The following is a 21,585-nucleotide window of genomic DNA, read 5'->3' as shown; positions in this document are numbered from 1 at the left end:
TGAAAATAATGGTTTAAGCCCTCACTGCCGAGCAGAAAATGAACTTAAAGACATGGAAATATGTGACTTAAATGACAGAGAATTAAAGATTGCAGTTCTTAAAAAACTCAACGCTATGCAAGAAAACACAGACAGGCAGTTTAATGAATGCAGAAACACAATCAAAAAACAAAATGAACATTTATCAAAGAGATAATGTTTTGAACCAAATAGAATTTCTGGAGATTAAGAACTCAATAAATGAAATGAAGAATGAAATAGCCAGCTTAGGTTGTAGAGTTGACCAAATGGAGGAAAGAATCAGTGACATCGAAGATAGAAATCTGGAAATGATGGAAGAAGAAAGAGACTTGTGACTTAAAAGAAATGAAAGAACTCTACAAGAACTTTCTGACTCCATCAGAAAGAGCAATATAAGAATAATCGGCATACCAGAAGGAGAAGAACGAGAGAAGGGAACAGAGAGCATGTTCAAACAAATAGTCAATGAGAACTTCCCAAACTTGCGGAAAGAACTGGATCCTCGAATCCAAGAAGCAAATAGAACACCTAGTTACCTCAGCCCCAACAGGCCTTCTCCAAGGCACATTGTATTGAAGCTGTCAAAAATTAACGACAAAGAAAGAATCCTCAAGGCACCCAGGGAAAAGAAAATGGTAACCTACAAAGGAAAGTCCATTAGATTATCATCAGATTTTTTCAGCAGAAACTCTACAATCCAGGAGAGAGTGGAATCAAATATTGAAACTATTGAAAGAGAAATTATGAGCCAAGAATAATATATCCAGCAAAGATACCCTTTAGATATGAAGGAAGAATAAAGACATTTCTAGACATACAGAAGCTGAGGGAATTTTCTAACACACGACCTGCACTGCAAGAAATACTGAAGAAGGCTATTTTACCAGCAAAAATAGGGATAATTAGTGACAACCAAAACACAAAGCGGGGAGAATAAAGGCCTGAACCAGAATATGGGAATGGAGAAAGTAAGCATGCTGAAGAAAATGGAATACTCTAAACATGAAGCTTTCTTTTACATAAACTTAATGGTAACCACTCAAAAAAATCCAGAACTGAAATATATAACATAATAAAAGAAACAGAGGGAAAAATCATAGAATATCACCACACAGAAATAATAAACAACAAAAAGGCAAAGAAACAATGGAGACATAGTCTTACCAGAAAACCAAAGATACAATGATAGGAAATCCTCACATATCAAAAATCACCCTAAATGTAAATGTGATGAACTCACCAATAAGAAGACATAGAGTAGCAGATTGGATCAAAAAACTAAATCTAATCATATGCTGCCTCCAAGAGACACATCTCAGCTACAAGGACAAGCATAGACTCAAAGTGAAAGGGTGGAAATTGACACTCCAAGCAAATGGTACCCAGAGAAAATCAGGTGTAGTCATACTGATATCAGATGAAACAGACTTCAGGATAAAAAAGGTAACAAGAGACAAAGATGGACATTTCATAATGATAAAGGGGACTATACAACAAGAAGACATAATAGTCATCAATATTTATGCCCCTAATCAGGGAGAACCAAATGTACCAAACAACTACTAACAGAACTAAAGGGAGACATTGACCATGGATAGATCATCCAAACAGAAAATAAATAAAGAAATAGCAGCCCTAAATGACACATTAGATGAAATGGATATAATTGACATTTATAAAGCACTTCATCCTAGAACATCAGACTATACATTTTTTTCTAGTTTACATGGAACATTCTCAAGGATAGACCATATGTTGGGACATAAAACTAGCCTCAGCAAATTTAAGAAGATTGAAATCATACCAAGCATATTCTCTGATCACAAGGCTTTGAAATTGGATATCAACTGCAAAAGGAAAGCAGGAAAAACCACAAATATGTGGAGATTAAACAACATACTTTTAAAGAATGACCGGGTCAAAGAAGAAATAAGAGGCAAGATCAAAAGATACATAGAAACAAATTAGAATGAAAATACATACTACCAAAATTTCAGGGATGCAGCAAAAGCATTTTTAAGAGGGAAATTTATATCATTACCGGCCTATCTCAAGAAACAAGAAAAATCCCAGATAAATAACCTCACGTTACACTTTAACGAACTAGAAAAAGAAGAACAAATAAGACCCAAGGTCAGCAGAAGAAAGGAAGTAATAAAAATCAGAGCAGAACTAAATGAAATAGAGAACAAAAAGACAATAGAAAAAATTAATGTGACAAAGAGCTGCTTCTTTGAAAAGATTAATAAAATTGACAAACCCTTAGCTAGACTCACTAAGATAAAAAGAGAAAAGACACTAATAAACAAAATCAGAAATGAAAAAGGGGAAGTTATCACGGACACCACAGAAACACAAAGGATCATCCAAGAATAATATGAAGGACTATATGCCACCAAATTCACTAACCTAGAAGAAATGGACAAGTTCTTAGAAACATATAGCCTTCCTAGGCTGAATCTTCCTAGATTTTCCAAAGAACTGGAAAATCTAAACAGACTGATCACCAGTAAGGAAATTGAATCAGTCACCTGAAACCTTCCCAAAAGCAAAAGTCCAGGACCAGATGGCTTCACTAGTGAATTCTACCAAACCTTCAAGAGGATCTAAAACCTGTCCTACTCAAACTCTTCCAGAAAATTGAGGAAGAGACAATACTCCCTAACTGATTTTATGAGGCCAACATTACTCTGATACCAAAACCTGCTAAGGATAACACAAAAAAAGAAAACTACAGACCAATATCTCTTATAAATACAGATGCAAAAATCCTAAACAAAATTCTAGCAAATCGAATACAACAATGCATTAAAAAGATTATTCATCACGACCAAGTGGGGTTCATCCCAGGGGCACAAGGATGGTTCAACATACGCAAATCCATCAATGTGATACATCACATAAACAAAATAAAGGGCAAAAATCATATAATTATATCAATTGATGAAGAAAAAGTGTTTGACAACATACAACATCCATTTATGATTAAAACACTTAGTAAAATAGGTAGGTATAGAAGGAAAATATCTTAACATAATAAAGGCCATATATGACAAACCGTCAGCTAATATCATAATTAATGGTGAAAAACTGATGCCCTTTGCTCTATGTTCAGGAACACGACAGGGCTGTCCCCTAACACCTCTGCTTTTCAACATAGTGTTGGAAGTCCTCGCCAGAGCAATCAGGCAAGACAAAGAAGTAAAAGGTATCCAAATTGGGAATGAAGAAGTTAAATTGTCACTCTTTGCAGATGACATGATGCTACATATAGAAAACCCTAAAGACTCCACCAAAAAGCTATTAGAAACAGCAAACGAATACAGTAAAGTTGCCAGCTACAAAATCAACGTACAAAAGTCCATTGCATTCCTATATACTAACAATGAAATCTCAGAAAAAGAAATAAAAGAAAAAACAATTTATTTTGTAATTGCAATAAAAAGAATAAAATACGTAGGAATAAACTTAACCAAGGATGTGAAAGACCTATATGCTGAAAACTACAAGACATTTTTAAAAGAAATTGAAGAAGACACAAAAAAATGGAAAGACATTCCGTGCTCATGGATTGGAAGAATCAACATAGTTAAAATGCCCTTATTACCCAAAGCAATATATAGATTTAATGCAATCCCCATCAAATCCCAATGGCGTTTTTTAAAGAAATAGAACAAAATAAATTGTAAGATTTGTATGGAACCACAAAAGACCCCGAATAGCCAAGCAATCCTAAGAAAAAAGAACAATGCTAGAGGTATCACACTCCCTGACTTTAGCTTGTACTACAGGGCAACAGCATGGTACTGGCAGAAAAACAGACACATAGACCAATGGAATAGAATTGAGAACCCAGAAATAAACCCACATAAACATGGACAGATAATTTTTGACAAAGAAGCAAAAAACATACAATGGAGAAAAGACAGCCTCTTCAATAAATGGGACTGGGAGAATTGGAAAACTACGTGCAAAAGAATGAAACTGGACTGCTATCTGTCACCATGTACTAAAATTAATTCAAAATGGATCAAAGACCTAAGCATAAGACCTAAAACGATAAACCGCACAGAAGAAAACATAGGTACTAAACTTATGGACCTTGGGTTCAAAGAGCATTTTATGAATTTGATTCCAAAGGCAAGGGAAGTAAAAGCTAAAATAAATCAATGGGACTATATCAAACTTAAAAGCTCTGCACAGCAAAAGAAACCATCGACAAAATAGAGGCAAGCAACTGAATGGGAGAAGATTTTTGCAAACAGTGCCTCCGATAAGGGATTAATATCCAAAATATACAAGGAACTCATACAACTCAACAACAAGAAAACAAACAACCCAATTGAAAAGTGGGCAGAGGACCTGAAGAGACATTTCTCCAAAGAGGACATACAAATGGCAAATAGACATATGATAAAATGTTCAACATCACTAATCATCAGAGAAATGCAAATAAAAGCCACAATGAGATATCACCTCACCCCAGTTAGAATGGCTATCATCAACAAGACAAATAGTAACAAGTGTTGGAGAGGCTGTGGAGAAAAAGGAACCCTCATACACTGTTGGTGGGAATGCAGACTGGTGCAGCCGCTATGGAAGGCAGTGTGGAGGTTCCTCAAAAAATTACGAATAGAATTACCATATGACCCAGCAATCCCTCTCCTGGGTATCTACCCAAAAAATCTGAAAACATTTATACATAAAGACACGTGTCCTCCAATGTTCACTGCACCTTTATTTACAGTGGCCAAGACATGGAAGCAACAAAAATGTCCTTTGATAGATGAATGGATAAAGAAGTTGTGGTATATATACACAATGGAATACTATTTGGCGGTAAGAAAAGATGAAATAGGACCATTTGTGACAACACGGATGCATCTTGAGATTATAATGCTAAGCAAAATAAGTCAGATAGAAAAAGCAGAGAACCATATGATTTCACTGATATGTGGTATATAAAACTGAAAACAATAAAAGAACAAGACAAACAAATGAAGGAACAAAAATTCATAGACATAGGCAATAGTTTAGGGGTTACCAGAGGGTAAAGGGGAAGGAGAGGTCCTAGAAGGGGGTAAACGGGGTCTAATATACGGTAATGGAAAGAGCACTGACTCTGGCTGGTGAACACAGAATGTGAGATATAGATAATGTATTACAGAATTGTACACCTGAATCCTACGTAACTTTACAAACAATTGTCACCCCAATAAACTTTAATTAAAAGAAAACATGTAAATAAACATACGTTATGAAAGCCATGCGTACTTCTTTTGAAAGTTAAAAAACAGAAAAGAACTGATAGCATCCACAGTTTCTCCATTACCTAAACATACACATTTTCATATCTGGGGTATTTGGTCGTTTTTTATTTTCTTTTGCACGTGGCTTCTGAGTATAATTTTAGTCGTACTGCATATAAAAGTTACTGCTCTGCTTTTTTCCCCACCTAACATGTCACCCTGAACTTGTCTGTGCTATTACGTAGTTCACATCACCCTCAGTTCAAACAGCTACAAACTAGACCATTGAGTCATTGAATTATAGTTTGCTAACAATTCCACTCTTTCAAACATTGTTTCTAGGTTTGTTCCCCCCCCCCCCCGACTATTTCTACAAATAACAGTGGAATCTACTTTCTTTTTTTCTCCTAAAACTAGTCCCTGTCTGGGATTATTATTAGCCCAGATTGTCAGAAGTAAAGTTACTGGATCATTGAGTAGGCACGTTTTTAAGGCCCTTGATAATATAGCCCCATTTGTTAAGAGTATGGAAGCATGCCCATCTCAGCGTGTGTTATTTTTTAATATCTGCTAAGCTTAAAAGAAACCCAGTTTGTTTCCTCACCATGGCTATGCGGCATAGGTCATCTACCTTCAAATGCCCAGGCCTCTGTTCCTATTAGCCTTATACCCTGTATGTATGCACACATGTATGTGCATGCATGTACAAACTACAGTATAATTTTTTTTTAAATTCATGATATTGGCAAGAAATGTCTTTGTCTTGTCCATTTCTCTAGCATTTCTTGAAAAACCTCCTAAAAGTATGCTTGGGGTTTTGTTTGGATCTATTCGTTTTAAATATCTCTCATTCTCTCTCTCTCTCTCTCTCTCTCTCTCTCTCTCTCTCTCTCTCTAATGGAAAATGCAGCTCTTGAGGATGACAATTGCCAAACAGAGGCTCGGAGATGAAGAAATTGGCGTGCGGCACTTTGCAGCTCATGAGCGTGAAGACTTGGTTCAGCAGCTGGAGAGAGCAAAGGAACAGGTTATTGCTAACATCTGTTAGGAGTGAGGGATGGGTCTGCACAGCTGGATGCGACCGAGGAGAGTAGACTGTGTCCCTGTGGCTCAGAGAGTAGGGGGTGCCTGGGATGAGAATCAGAGGAGGAGGGATACAAACTGAATGCTTTTCCTTCTTCGGTACTTCACTAGGTTCCCAAGCTTATTCTGGCTTCCAGCAAGTCTGCCCTCTTACTTTTGGTGCCCTTGTTCTGAACACAACAAGACACCCCCCACCCGCCGCTGTACCCCCACCTCCACCCTTACCCTTACCCAGGATAGACAAGGAGGCAAAAAAACGTGACAAACTGGCCTTAATTTGCAAGTTTCCGCTGAAATGCTGAGCAATGCTTTTTAGGCAAAACCTCAACGGGTACAGAGCCCTAGTTAGGGAATAGCTACAAGAGCCTAGAAGACTTCACTATCCCTGTTGCTAATTGCTTTTGAAGAGCTGAACAAGATTTCTGGGTCTAGAGTGGTTTGCAAAAGCATGTATTTGTAAGGCACTAGCTGTTCCCGCTGTCTGGATTTGCCCTCTCCGAGCCTCTGGCTTTAGGGCACGCTGCCATTGTAAGGGATCGCTTCTGGTTTTGCAAGCTGCCGCATGCATCCTATCTTAGACATAGTAAGTGTCTGGCAGGAAGTTGTCCCTGTCCTTTTAGCTTTTATCATATTCCGGGGTGTGGTGCTTGTGATTTTATAGCATGCGGGTGGTATTAATAAGCTCTCTAAAAGCCAGTCGACCAAGTGGAAGGCTCCATCTCCGGCCGTAAAGCCGGCATCTTTAGGACACCTGGAGTGAGGGCACTTCCTTTGGTTTCAGATTGAGTCTCTGGAGCATGACCTACAGGCCTCTGTGGATGAGCTTCAGGATGTGAAAGAAGAACGGTCTTCCTACCAGGACAAAGTGGAGAGGCTCAACCAGGAGCTAAACCACATCCTGGGCGGGCATGAGAACCGTATCATTGACGTGGACGCCCTGTGCATGGAGAACAGGCAAGTGGCCAAGCCCAGGCCTGCCCTCGGGCAGAATGCTAGCTCTCCACAGGCCTGCAGGCTGGGAGTTATTTGCTGCCCTATTTACCTTTGAGAAAATTGCCTTACAATGAAAGGAAAGTCACAACCCCCAAAACATGATATTAATGTCATGTATTAGTTGTAACAGTCAGAAAAGAAGTACCACACAACTACACACCGACATGCATACCCTTTTCTCTCTCTCCCTAGTTGGGCGAGAAGGGTAGGGAACCAGTGAAAGCTGCTTGTTATTGCGATCAAGGAGAGAGAAAAGAATAAGAAAATAAATTGAGAAATTCCCTTGGCTGTTTCTTTTCCCCGAGGCAAATTCCAGTGTGTGTGTGTGTCTGACTTAATGTTATGTCTGGTGTCGCCTCTTCCCGCCTTCTTTCCCAGTGGAATCATCTTAATGAGAATTATATGAAAACTGTGTTGATATCCCTTAGGGGATCTCTGCAGAGGGTTCTTCTGAAGTGGGGTTTCTGTGATTTGGGCATATTTGACCTTGATCGCATCCATTTAAGCAGAGGTCACAAAGACGCACTTTTCTCTGCCTCCCTTTAGGTGGTGAGAACGCATCATGTGTAAAAGATGGCTCTTCAGGCATGTGGTTTTCCTTTCTTCTCTCCTATCTGAGTATATGTTTTTTTACTGTGTCTCCAAACACTTTCTAGTTGTATCTATTTTTTTCTAGGTACCTTCAAGAGAGATTAAAGCAACTTCATGAAGAGGTCAACCTCTTGAAATCTAACATTGCCAAATACAAGGTAGAGGAATCATGACGACAACCATGATGATTCACTATTATACCTCTAAATGTCATTCTATTTTAATTCTCTTTTATGTGCCAAAGATATTTTAGTGCTTCCCTGCCCTCCCAGAGAGAGACCAGTAAGAACTCCACTAAGGGTAACTGGTAAGAGTTAAGTCCCCAACAACAAAACACAACAAAACAGCTTTTGCAAGATTTCCTTCTGTTGCTGTTATCAGGATAGGGCACACCGAGACCCCCAGAATCTGGACGTGGCCACTTGACAACCTCGGTCCAGATGAAATTAGGCTTCTTACCCAGCTTGTCTATAAAACGTTCTATCATCAGATGCTGTTTGTCTCATAATCATCCATAAGAAAATGGTTCCGAGCGATGAAGAAACGAAGATTGGGAAATCACAATCTAAACAATAATGTTCACGTCACACTGAAAAGGCACAGTGTTTAAATTCTCCCCACTGTTATTTAGTCTAATTCCAGCACCATTAGTTTGATAATATCTATTTCTGCAGATGTTACTTGTAAATGTTATAATTAGAAAAATCTCCTGGGTTTCTCTGCTTTGAAAATAGATTGATTTCTCTTCCTGAGGGTGAAGTTTTACAGCAGTCTAGATGCTTGGGAGAGACTTTTCATTTTCCTGGCTTTTGACGTTGGCTTTTTTCTCAGAAGTCTCCATGCTGTTCCCCCTTTCCATTCGGTGGGGGCCACACTTTAGTTTATACCAGCCTATATGTATATAAATGCAGCCAAAGAAGAATACAGCTTTTAAAAATGTATAATTAATACATCATTTTGAAATATGTGCATATGCGTTCATTTAACATTTATTCAGTTCTGTGTGCCACGCTCGGGCGATACAGTACATATCAATTTCAATGTAAGAGTCTCTTCAACGAATGACACTTAGGTGGCACACATGCACTTCCGTTTTGTGTGTCCATGGCAGATATCACTAATTGACTGTGACTCTTTTTCCAGTCCAGCCACAGAATGATCTTTTGGATGCCACTAACAATCTTTTGGCATTGGTATGAAAGCAAACCTGTTCTCTATCTCGTGTCTGTTTGAAAGGGGTTTTATAACTAGTGACTTCGCATATTAGACTGAGTTCTTGCTTCAGATTTGATAATTTAACAAATATGCATTGAGTGCCTTTTATATATATATGACAAACGCATTGCTGTCGTTCTGCTGGGCACCAACTTTGGGGGAAAAAACACACCAAAACTCTTTACCAAGCCCATAAAAATCCTAGCTCTTTGGCAGGGACTCAGAATTTTCAAAGGTGGGCCAGCATTTGGAGTTTGCAAAGGGATCTTCTGTGCTGGATTGGAGGATGCATCTAATCGTAACTAGGTGTTTTTCCATTATTGGCTTTTTGACGGAGGTTTTTATTTTTCTCCCAATGCTGCTTTAGAATGCTCTCGAGAGACGGAAAAACTCAAAAGGCCAGGGTAAATCCAGCAGCAGTGCTCTGACTGGCGTCCTCTCTGCAAAACAAGGTAGGGTTCGTTCTCTGGGAGGGACCACGTACATCACAGAATGCTGGAGCTGACAGTCCACATTGCGTTTTGTGGACTGGGAACCGAGACGATCCTTAGAAACGTCTGCCTGCATCAGAGTTGCCTGGAGGACTTGTTAAAACACAGATCACTAGGCTCCCCACTACCCAGAGTTTCTGATTTAATAGATCTGTTTGGCCCAAAGAATATGTATTTCTACAAAGTTCCCAGGTAGTGCTGATGCTGGTTTGGGGACCCTCCTCTGAGAACCACTGCCTTTGAGATTTTCCTAATGCTTGGCCCTCATTTACATCCCTTCCCCTGCGCTGTGCTCTTCTCCCAAGAATGTTTTCCCGTCTCTGATCACCAGTTTAGTATCTCCGAGTACATGTTTCAACCTCATTGAATGTCTCTTTTTCCTGGCCTCTATGATCAGAACAGAAAAGTTTCATAGCTGCTGAGTCATTTTATCATGGAACATGTGCCTTTTTCAAAGAAGCATTTATTGATTGCAATTTTGTTCCTCCTTCTTGTCGATTCCGATGAAAAATAATGATCTCCCAAGAACAGTCCAGGGGAATAAATAGCTGAAAGCTTGCTTTTGACACTTAATATTTGAGAATTCAGTTTTAAACATTAGCCTCAATTTGAACATGTTCAACTGGCCCACTTTTGGGTTGTTGGCAGTGCAGACCAGCAACAGTCAGATGGCAGTCTTAACCAGCGCTCGAGTGGCTTAAAAAAAAAAAAAAATTCTGTATCTGCAGCCTGCCTAATAACCAGGCACTTTTCCAAGCAACTTCTTTTTTTCATTCCACTAGAAAAGAACACCCTAGAATTGTTTTTTAAAAAGAAAACTACAATACTCTATAGAAATGTGAAGTAGCCCATCTGAGTTTAGCTTTGGATACCCTTGATAGCATAATGTCTTTGAATGAGGAGACCCAGTCTTATCACTGCCATGTGGACTGTTAGCCATTCTCAAACATCGTGACAGACCAGTAAATCTGACTCAACCTTTCTAGATAACCATTTGGCAACCTATTATGAAATGCCTTAAACTGATCCCCTTTGAGCCAACAAGAAATAATTCTACACGTGTGCAAACATTTTGCTTCAAGAAATTTCTTCCTATATCAGTTATAACAGAAAACACTGGAAACAACACAAATGTCCAGAAGTGATTAATTATTATATATCTGTACAAGAACTACCAAGCAGCCATTACATGTTATGTTTTAGGAGCTATTCATGATAAGGCATCTGGTTAAGTGAAAAAAGCAGAGCTTTCCCAGTTTTGAAAAAATTTGTATAACTACATATAGTCGTATAGGAAATGGTGTTCAAAACTATACAGTGATTTATACTGTTTCTTTTTTTTCTGTCTGGTGGGAGTACAAGTGGTCATCTTTTTGTGTTACCTCTTAGTTTATCTACGCTTTTTTAAAACGTGCATATACAAAATATATTTTATAGTTTAGATAATCTCTGTAATTATCTTGCTATCCACTGAGGGCACCACACTCTGAGAAACTCTGACATTTGTCATTAGCGTGGCTGTGGGATGTTCAGCCAATGTTTTTAATCCATCTGCACCTTGCTTCCCTGTGCATGAAATGAGAATAAATAAATACTACTCCCCAGGTGGATTTTTGTTATTGTTGTTAATTTTAAGTCTCAAATGTGTTAGTCAATATGAAAGTGTTCTCAAACTGTAAAATACTGGACACATGCAACAGATTATTATCCTTTTAAAAATTGTTGCTAGAAGTCCATGAGACTTCCAATTTAACCTGCGCACTGATTTTTATTTTGTTTTATTTTTGACACTAGGAGTGGATTCTTCAATACAACATAGTAGCATTAAGAAGCAGGGGATCTGTCATTATCCAGGAAGAACTGACACTGCTTTTCCTTCCAGATGAATTTAAGACTGAATTGTAAATTTTATATCCCACCTAGTTCAGGATCTGTTATCTGAGGATCACGGATGTAGTCTCCCAGCAACTCCACAATCCATTTCTGATCTGAAATCTCTGGCAACGGCCCTGTTGGAGACGATCCATGAGAAAAACATGGTCATCCAGCACCAGAGGCAGACCAACAAGTAGGTGACCGGACTCTTGGGTGGAGGGTGGGCAGGAGAGATGTGGGGTGATGGCAACTGGGTGGGACCACAGGGTTTCAGGGAAGGTGGTGAGGGCTCTCAACTCTGGAGGGCAACTTATTAAACTAGGACTATATTTCTGCATTATGACAGCACCTTGGTTATCAGCTGGAGTCAGGCAAACAAATAATACTGGTCACTGTTTATTGAATGCTTCCTCTGAGCCACTCACTGAGTCATGCATATTACATGGGTGATTTCAATAGTACACTTCCCTGGGTCACTTAGCCTACTTCTCCCCAGGTCTCCTTTAGAGAAGATAACTCCTGAGTGCCATTTGAACCTACAGCACGACCTTGAGGGGCTCTGAATGCCAAGCATCACCTCAAAGGCAGGTGGGCCTACAAGGGAGTCTCATGTCACTCTTCAAAATCAGCACAAAAGATGGTGGAAAGGAACAATAATTAAAACACAATGTCTTATTTGGTTATTATAAACATATTGACTATGTTGGGCAAAATCAAGCAAATTCAAGTAAAAGTAGCCGTAGAGAATACAGAAGCAAAATCGAAAGTGTTCAGAGAATGGCGAATAAACAATAACTTAGAGCAGCAAACATTGCAAACGGGTGGCTTCAGTTGCTCAGGGCCCCGTGCTCAGAAGGGCCCTGCACTTGGTCTAATGCTGCTGCCACCATCTTGAAATTCTTCAGTATTTGTGAGCAAGGGGGCCCCACATTTTCATTTTGCACAGGGCCCTGCAAATTATGTTGCTGGCCCTGCTTATACCATCTACAGGCGGAACCCAAATGAAAGTGTGGAAGAAGTGAGGCGGGCACCAAAAGCCTGGGCTTCCCACAAGAAAGGGAGGAATCAGGAATCCAGGGGCCTGGTGAGGCAACTGGAAAATGATTGAGAGTATTATAAAAACAAAATAGGAAAACGAGAAGACAGGAGTGAAGGGAAGATCGCGCAGGAGATTAAGATCTATATAAAAGAAGGCAGAGAGCAGTGGAGGGAGTCTGGGCAATCTCAAAGGGATGACAAGGGTAATTTATTGACAGAAGAAGTTTCAAAAATTCTTTTAAAAGAAATCTTAACCAAGGAATGAAACAGCCAGAGGCTGAAATGCCGATGTGTCTCAGGGGAGGGGCGAGGAGTGGGGAATCTCCCCAGAATAGGGATGAGATGTAATTTATTCAGGCAGAATCCCTGCAACCTCAGTGTTCCCGTCTTTGTCCTCACCCTATAAAGTACCTCGCAGGGCTCTTCCAGACCTTCTTGGATCTTCTAAATGCTAATCTGTTCTCAGTGGGTGACCTGAGCCCCTCTTTTACTGAGAAAACAGAGGCTGCTCATCATGAGCCCCAAGGCTTGCTGCCCCCCGTGAAACCAGTGTCTCCCCGCTACACACACACACACACACACACACACACACACACACACACACACACACCCCCTCACCCTCTCCTGTCAGGGAAACACGCCTGCCAGCAGCCCTGTTATTCCAGGCCATCTTCCCTCCTCTGGAGACTGCCTGGCTCCCCTGTGACCTCTTCTTTCAACCTCTTCTACCTCTGTCCCCCCTCTGGCTTCTGCCTGTCACCTAGAAACTCACAGCTCTTCCTGAACCCCCAAAACCTTTCCTTAATTCTGCAGCTGCCCCCTCAAAGTATATTCTGGAAGCACCTATGTTAGAATTATTTGGAAGGGATGCCTGTTGAGAAATACAAATTCAGGGGGTTCAGGAGGGAATGTAGGAATTCTGGACTTTAGCAAGCCCGGGTGATTCTATGCACAGGAAAGAAAGATCAGTTCAGCTTTAATACCTCCCAAGACCTCTTCTGGCATTTTCTACTTTAGTCTTCCTTAGAAGGTCACCAGTACCCCCAAACCTCACCTTCTGTGTCTCTTTCTTCTATAATTTCTCTACATCCACATTCCCATCTGGAAACCCATCTTTTTGGATTGCTCCAACTTTCTCTGCTGTCTCAATCCCTCCTCCCTCTCCCCTTCTTCCCCCTCCCTCTACCCCAGGTGCCCTCCTCCACTTTTCTTTGTTGTCAGGTCTCAGTTTTTCTTAGCCCACCTGGAGGACCACATTCCCCTGCTGTCTTTGCCTCTCACTTGCTGCAGACTCTTCTCAGAACTCTTGTCCCCACCACCCCATCAAGTGCAAGACCCACATTTCCAACTGGACCATCTATTCTTTAGTATGTTTTAAGACACTTGAAACTGCTTGTATCCTTTCACCCAGATGGTCTGCTTCTAGGAATTTATTATAATGAAAAAAATCAGAGTAATACCCTAAAATTTACACATAGGTGGTTCATTGTGGATTCATTTATAATAAAAATGGAAACAACCCAATGTTTTTTAATTGGAGAATGATTAAGATTATAGTAATTCCAACAGGTAGGATGCTATGTAGCCATTTATAGCATGATTTGAAGACTATTCAATGGGCTCTGCCCACCATCCTAATACCCAGTGTGACAAATCTCTATAGCACTTCAGTTTAAGTTGTCCCAGGGCCAGAATGTTTGTCCATCTCAGTCACTGTTCTCTCCTGGTATGTAGGACAATGCTGGGCCCACAGAGGGTGCTCATGACTATTTGATGAATGGATGATTGAATTATCTCCTATCCTTTGGTTCCTGTTCCCTTAATACAAACATCCAAATGGTCGTTGAGCTTTATGGTTTTCATGCATTCATTTACTCAATATATATTTCCTGAGTGTTAACCATGGGCCTTCAGTGTATATCTCCTACCTGCCCTCTCTGTTTTCTTCCTATCAGACCACCACCTCCTCCTTGGGAAGACCCTTCCATCCACCCTCCAGCCTCAGACTGCAGCCATGCCTCCCCCACCACCTACCTAGGCACTCCCACACCCCCCTGCCCACTACAGTTCTGATCATGACACAAGTCTCTGCTGAAAAGCCAGGCTGAGTCCCCACTGTCTGCCAGACGCAGTATCCACACTGCTGTTGACCTGACATTCCCACCTCTCTAACGGGTTGATTTCCTGATGCGTCCCTAACATGCCCCGCTGCAACCATACACATTCCCACGTTCCGTGGGCTCTCACCTCTTTTGAGAAAGAGTGACATTTTCATTTTGCCAGGTTTATTTTAGCTTTAATGCATTTTTTTTCATTTTTAGCAATTATTTAATACTTTAGAACCATCTCGTGGTTCAGATTTTAAAAGGTTAGACAATAGACAGCAGGTCCTTGAATAATGTCATTTTGTTCAACGTTTCGTTATAAGGTTGATGACTTGTGTAAGAACTTAACTCTTGTTTATGTCAGTTATGTTATGGTAAAATTGGCTTCGTTTTATGTTGTTTCACTTAAAGTCAAAGAACTTATTGAGGATGTTAAGTAAGGACTTACTGTATCTCAAACTGCTACCAGTTCTCAGTCACCCAATTCTCCTTCCTGGAAGAAACCACCATTCCTCATTTCTTATGGACCCTTCCCAAGGCTGCATGTATACACAAATGCATTACCTACATATATTTATATAGACATAAATACTCATACATATTTAAATAAATATAGGTATTCTATGGGGTTTTTCTTTGTTTTTTGTTATTTACAAATAGTAGCTAGTATACACAAAAAAAGTTTTTTCATTGTTCTGTACTTTCCCTGTAACAGTAGCTCTTGAAGACTGCTTCATATCAGCACATAAAGTACCTAATACACCATTTTTAATACTTAGAGGGTCTTAACTTTCATATTTTCATTGCATATTTTATTTGGGAGCATGTAAAGAAACTAATTATACAACAAATGGAGTGGGGGCTAAGAATAGTCTGTGTTTCGTCTGGTTGCTGTTATATCCCCCATGATTCAGCCTTCTATAACGAAGTTGATAAAATAGATTTGTTTTGGTGGAGCATGATACGTAGGAATAAAGACATTCTGTGCTGTAAGTGTGTTTTCCACTGCCTGACAGTTACCGCCCACCTCTTAAGAAGGTTCAGTGGAAGCCATCTTGAAGAATTGATGAGTCAACCTAGGCCTTTCCATTTTAAGAAGATGTTCAATTAAAAGGCATTTTGCTTGAGGTACTCGTTACCAGAGAGTTGGCAGTTGTCTGATTATTGCTGAAGAAGAGATGAGGTTCACTTGTCTTGTAAACAGATGGCAAAGCATTTCTAGATGAGGCGGATATTACAGTGCTGTTTCACTAAACACCACACTTAGTTCTCCAGTCCTTCCCAGCAAACCATCACTTTGCCAGTGGTGGGGTAGTGTTGGGGGTGGATTTATGAGGACATGATGGCCTTTTGCTACCCTTCCTGCTATGCCTTCCTCTTCCCCTCCCATGGCCAATGGTAAATGCCTTGGAAGTTCAAGATCTTGGTGGCAGCATGAGCTGTCACGGATCAGAGCAGAGATTCAAACGAAGGCCACCTGGGTAGAGGTGGGGGGCAGAGTTATCTTCAGGTCTGCGTAGAGCCACAACCACCTGCTTCTTCTTCAGGCCCTGGCTCTCCACAGGACCCTCACACAGGGATCCCTGCTCCCTGTGTTGTCCAGAAAGCAAGGACAGACGCACAGTGGTGGCCAGTTCCAGAGTTACTTCTGTCTTTGCAGATCCCCTCTGATGTTGTTCTTATTAGAAATTGCTACTGAAAATCCATTTAGAGGCCTGACGTTCTCAGGATTTTCCTAGACTACTTGGTGGACATATGCTGAAATCTCCCTTATCTTAAAACACTCTAGCTAAATAAAAATTTTATTTAAAATCTCCCCTGTGCTTAAAAAAAAAAAAAAAAAAAAATCGCCTCTCTAGCCTGTTTATGCCTCAAGCTACTGCCCTAGCTTGTCTCCTCCTATTCCCGACAGTACTTGAAGGGCATCTAATACACTGCCTCAACTTTCTCATAGTCTGCTTTTGTCTCAACCTTGTCACTGGGATTCCGGATTTTACCATCTCCGCTGTCCTGATACATTTCTCTCAAGCGTTGGACACATCTTCTAAGTAGCCTTTTCTAAACTTTCATCTAGAAGTATGACCACTTCCAGCATAAGACAATACTGACCATGCTGGCACACCTGGAACGCTCTCTTCCCTTGGCTTCCACGGCCCCACATTGCCCTGGCTCTCCTGCTCCATCTCCAGCTATGTTTCTCCTATCCTTTCTTGCCTTACACAGGAGGTACTCCAGTTCCCTGTTCTTCTGACCCCTCCCACTCTGTGGATGAGTACATTCACTCCCCCAAGCTACTCTCTCATCTTCGCAATCCCAGATTGTTCCTTTCTCCCATATGTCCAGATGGATATCCTACAAACACCTCAAACAACCCACCAACTCCTTATTGTCTGTTTCCCCATGCTTTTGGCTTCTCTACATCCCCACTGGCTTGTTCTCGGCTACCATCATCTCTGACCTGAACAATACCCTTCTAACTGGCCTTTCTGTTTCTGCTCATGTTCCTTCTGGTCCCTTCTCAACTCCACATCAAGAATGCTTTTCCTAAACGTCATTATGCTGCTTCTCTGCTTCAAACACTTCAATATCTCCCGATTGCCAATGTATAAGTCGCAACATTCTCAATAGGGCAACAAGAGCTTTGTGATCTGGGTCCCTACCAGCCTCTCTGGATTCATCGTTCATTTACTCCTCACTTCTGCTCTACACGTCTCCTGAAGTACTTGAGTATTTCCAGGCCCAGGTGCTGATTCTGGCCCCTCCACTTACGAGCTGTGTTACGCTGGGCAAGTTAGTTGACCTTTTTGGGTCTCAGTTCCGTCATCTACAAAATTAGGATAATAAGAGCTGCCTCATTGATTGTGGCAAGAGACTAAGGGATATAATAACGATGTTGTGCTTAGAGTAATAGCTGATACAGAACAGGTGATAGATAAGCATCGACTGTTACTAAAGCTTTCCACTGGCATTGTATGTGTCTGTCTCCCACCAGGCTTTTAGTCCCTTACATATAGGAACAGGGTCTGCTTCTCTTCATTATCCCCAACAACCTTGTTTGTGGAATCGGTCAAACTGAATTGAACAGACCCTGTTCCTACTTCTACCATCTCCATCTGTGAACACGGCCAGCTATTAAGACTCAAATAGCCCTTCTCTCCCTGGGCTGCATCACACCACGTTCCGTGGACCACCTGCCATATTCTTTCAGTGTGAAGCCAATCAGGAGGTCCCTCTTTGTCATTTGAAGCATCTTGAGCTATATTTTGCAAGTCAGCTGTGGCTACATCCGTATTTCAATATGAACAGTTTTTAACGAGAATTTGCTCGAGGCATGAGAAGCTCACTTCACAGTGCTGTCAATTACTGGGAACTGGTGAAGAATCTGCACTTCGCAGGCAAACTGAGGCTTTGCTTCAAATCCAGATTCATCACCAGCTGAGCCTGCACGTGGTTGTGGCCAAGTTAACTACCTAACTTCCATGCCTCTGCTTCCTAATGGGAGGAGTAGGGTATGGTAGGTCAGAGCACTGCACGTTGGGAATAGACAGAATTTTGAGATGAACTATGTGTCCTTGGGCAAGTTGCTTAACCTCTCTGTTCCTTAGGGTTCACGGGTGTAAAAGGAAACTAATAATACAATGTACACTGCAGGGCTTTTGTCAGGTCTGATGAGATAATGGCAGTCCGGTAGGTGTTCAGTGTGGACTCTGACTCATATCCAGGACTCAGGAAAGATTAGTTTTACTGTTTAGGTTAACAGTAGTGTAGTTGCCATGGTTATTGATATGATTACTATGACCACAACTTCTACTGGGTCCATTTAACTGCCTGTAGCCCTGCCTCAGATGCCTCTGTCAGGCCAAAGAGGAAAGCAGTCACCACTGACACACAGGCAGGGCCTCTGAAAGTAGATTGCTGGGGACACCAGCAAATTCACCTCACCCCACTTCTGGGACACGTAGCTGTGTTATCAGAGAACATCAGAAAAAACACAACCAAATGTCTCTTCACCACGCGTTCACACATTGCCCTGACGGCATCCTTCAGCGCCCACAGAAGAATTCAGCCTTATCTTTTGTTTCCAAGAGGCAGCCACATACCGATGATCTGATCTCGTTAAAAAACAGGCGTCAACTTGAGCGCTGCTGTGATTGCATCTCAAACCCATCAGCTGGTGAAAAGGGAGCTTGGATCAGGAGGTCTGAGGGAAATATTGAAAGCGAGATTACGAAGAATGGTGTTTATTAAAGGGTCAGAGACATGAAAGCAGAATAGACCCAACAAATAGAGTGAAAATTGAAAATAATTGATAAAGACTATGCAGAATTTAAGACTTAGGGAAACGAAGCAAAGAAAAGCTCTAAGTACCTAGATGAAGAAAACCACATATATAAGGTCAAAGAGTTTTTTTGTGAACTCAAAGGGAATATTAATTAAGATGCTGCAAGTCAATTCAGGCAAAATAAGGATGAATTCAAAGATATATATATATATATATATATATTGCAGATATATACATATTCATGTCTCTGCATATATGTGGGTGTGTGCAGCTATCTCTGGCATATAAAGAGAGCCAGGAGAACAATTCCGGTGTTCCGATTTCTCCTGCTGAAAGGGATTGAAACTGCTATTAAGGATATTTCCGCATCATTTTAGCATCAACAGTGCCAAGAAAATCCCCCAAATAATATAAAGACTGTTTTTTCAATTTCCAGGCCAATGGAAAGTGATTGAAGTTTTAGATGACTATGAAATCATTTCCCAATATATTTAATTTTGTGTAGAGTAACGGAGGTGAGACCTGTGTCCACATTTCTGTCTTTGCATGCAAATAGACAAAGTTTGACTTCCAGGTGAACAGTATGATCTTTCTAAATACACCTTCCAAGTTATATTTCAACGAATCAGAATGGTCACCTCAGAAAGTGATGTCCTTATTCTAGTGATTCTGCAATTACTGAGAATTCTTTTGAAATGTTGGTGTTGTGGTTTTTTTTAAATTCTCTCCATTGATAATTAGAAGCCATGTGAAAAGAAAAGCATTTATTTAATCAAATACATTTTTGAACATCTACCAGGCATTATGCTAGATATCAAGGAAGAATGTCTGTCAGTATGACATAGGTTAGATCTAAAACGGCAGATCTTATTATTTTATTGACTCAAAGCAATATTACCAAGTATGTTCACCCATCCTATTTGTTAGACTTGGTTGTTTTCAAAACTCAGACTCACTCTCAAAGAATCAAGGTGTGGTACTACTAAAGGTGTTCAAAATTAATTGTCATTTTTAGCAATGAGCGATTCCTAAATAGGAATTCTGTAAGATATTTGGGCAGTGGTGGAATAATTGTTTAGCTTTCCAGGGGAACTACCTTTGTGGGAGAGGACGCACTTGAATGGCAGCATTTATTTTTTTTAATTATTCACTTTATATTCTCGTATGTACTTTCAATAGAGTATATATGTGCATATATTCTTCACACACACACAGTCTCCACTTTTCACATATATCCTAAATTTCAAAACATTTTCTCTCTACTGGGGCACTAGTGGGTTTCTCATTAATCTGTGCTGCTGTTTTTGTCCCCTTCTCCAGAATCCTAGGGAATCGGGTGGCTGAATTGGAGAAAAAATTAAGAACTCTGGAAGTGTCTGGTTTGTGGAGTCTTCCAGGTAAGCAGAAGTCATGAAAATTGTTTTCCTTTTTTTTTTTTTTAAAAAAAAAAGGAAGCTCTCACATAATTTGCAAAGAAGAGTCTACCTTTTCAATGTCGTTTTATTTGAAGAGTGTTGCTGAGAAATCCACCAGTGTTTTAAACGTAGAAACCATCATTTTGGGAGGAAATCAGAAAAATGCAGTAAACATGCATGCTCTCATCTACTTAACTATATGAAGTTTTGCTAATCTACGTTCTGAAATTGTCATTGTGTGTGTTTGTATGTGGTTTTCTTAAAAACTTGGTGACTGTGGTAAATTGTTTCATTTTTGTTACCCATAGGTATCTTAGAAAGATTTGTTCAATTTAATCATCAGTCCTAAAAATGTGTAAGAATATGCAAACATTTGTTCAATTTAATTGTCAGCCCTAACAATGAAAATAAGAAAAAGTAAATGCACTTTACAACCTCCTTCTCCTCTCGTCCCCGTCCCATTTTTTACGTAGCTTGAAAAATCAAAATTTCCTGTGATTTTTTTCACAGTTTTACACGGTGTGAGGAAACTCTGTTGTTTCACTTTAATTAACTATATTTATCCCATTTGTCTTGGTAAAATACCCCTCCATGAGACACCCCACCCTCACCCCATCGCCACCCCACCCCCATTAAGTATTCCCTTTTTCTTTCTGCTCCCCAGAAACTTGTATATATCATTTTCCACCGCCTCCTCTTGCCCTGGAAGCAATGTTGTACATACATATTTTAGTTACTTAACCTTTCTGCACAAATTAGTCTAGTCTACCCTTGATTCTCATCAGTTGCTTCCCTGTAACGGTTGAGAAATGAAGATTGCCATAGGGACGTGGACAGCAACACGTTTTCTTAATGTAAATCTGAATAGCAGCCTGAGGTTGCCTGGCAGTGTGTTTCATAAATTGGTATTTTTAGAGGAGATTCCTTGAACTTGTTGTCAAAAGACCTAACAGAACTAATTAGTGGCGAGTGCCATCCTGGGGATTTGAATGAGCCATTTTGAACAAGAATCTTTTGATGCAGTTAAAACCTTATCTTCTTTGAAGGCCTTTCTTTTATTGCATTGAATTTCAACACAGTCGGGCAAATTTATTGGTTATTTGTGCAGATTGCTATTTCTGTGCATGTACTGGAGTTTTGATTTTTTTTTTTCCCTCTCCAATGACTTAGTGAAATTTCACAATGTTTTATTTCTACAACTTACGTAAAAAGCTGGAAGTTGAATAA

The 21,585-nt window shown here is 40.3% G+C and overlaps 1 protein-coding gene across 3 annotated transcripts in view; it reads left to right on the top strand.

Moving 5' to 3' along the window:
* Window positions 1–21,585, top strand: part of CCDC149 (coiled-coil domain containing 149) — a 98,498-nt gene that overhangs the window by 62,521 nt on the left and 14,392 nt on the right. For all 3 annotated transcript variants that reach the window (XM_074321903.1, XM_074321918.1, XM_074321912.1), the window contains exons 5-10: window positions 6,181–6,297; window positions 7,135–7,307; window positions 8,023–8,095; window positions 9,520–9,604; window positions 11,567–11,711; window positions 20,264–20,340. In XM_074321903.1, coding sequence (XP_074178004.1) covers window positions 6,181–6,297; window positions 7,135–7,307; window positions 8,023–8,095; window positions 9,520–9,604; window positions 11,567–11,711; window positions 20,264–20,340 — 670 coding nt within the window. The remainder of the gene's footprint in view (window positions 1–6,180; window positions 6,298–7,134; window positions 7,308–8,022; window positions 8,096–9,519; window positions 9,605–11,566; window positions 11,712–20,263; window positions 20,341–21,585) is intronic.

This window comes from Rhinolophus sinicus, linkage group LG02, assembly GCF_036562045.2.
Source record: "Rhinolophus sinicus isolate RSC01 linkage group LG02, ASM3656204v1, whole genome shotgun sequence".
NCBI lineage: Eukaryota > Metazoa > Chordata > Mammalia > Chiroptera > Rhinolophidae > Rhinolophus > Rhinolophus sinicus.
Note: the sequence above shows the minus strand (reverse complement) of the source record. Positions and strands in the feature narration are given on the sequence as shown.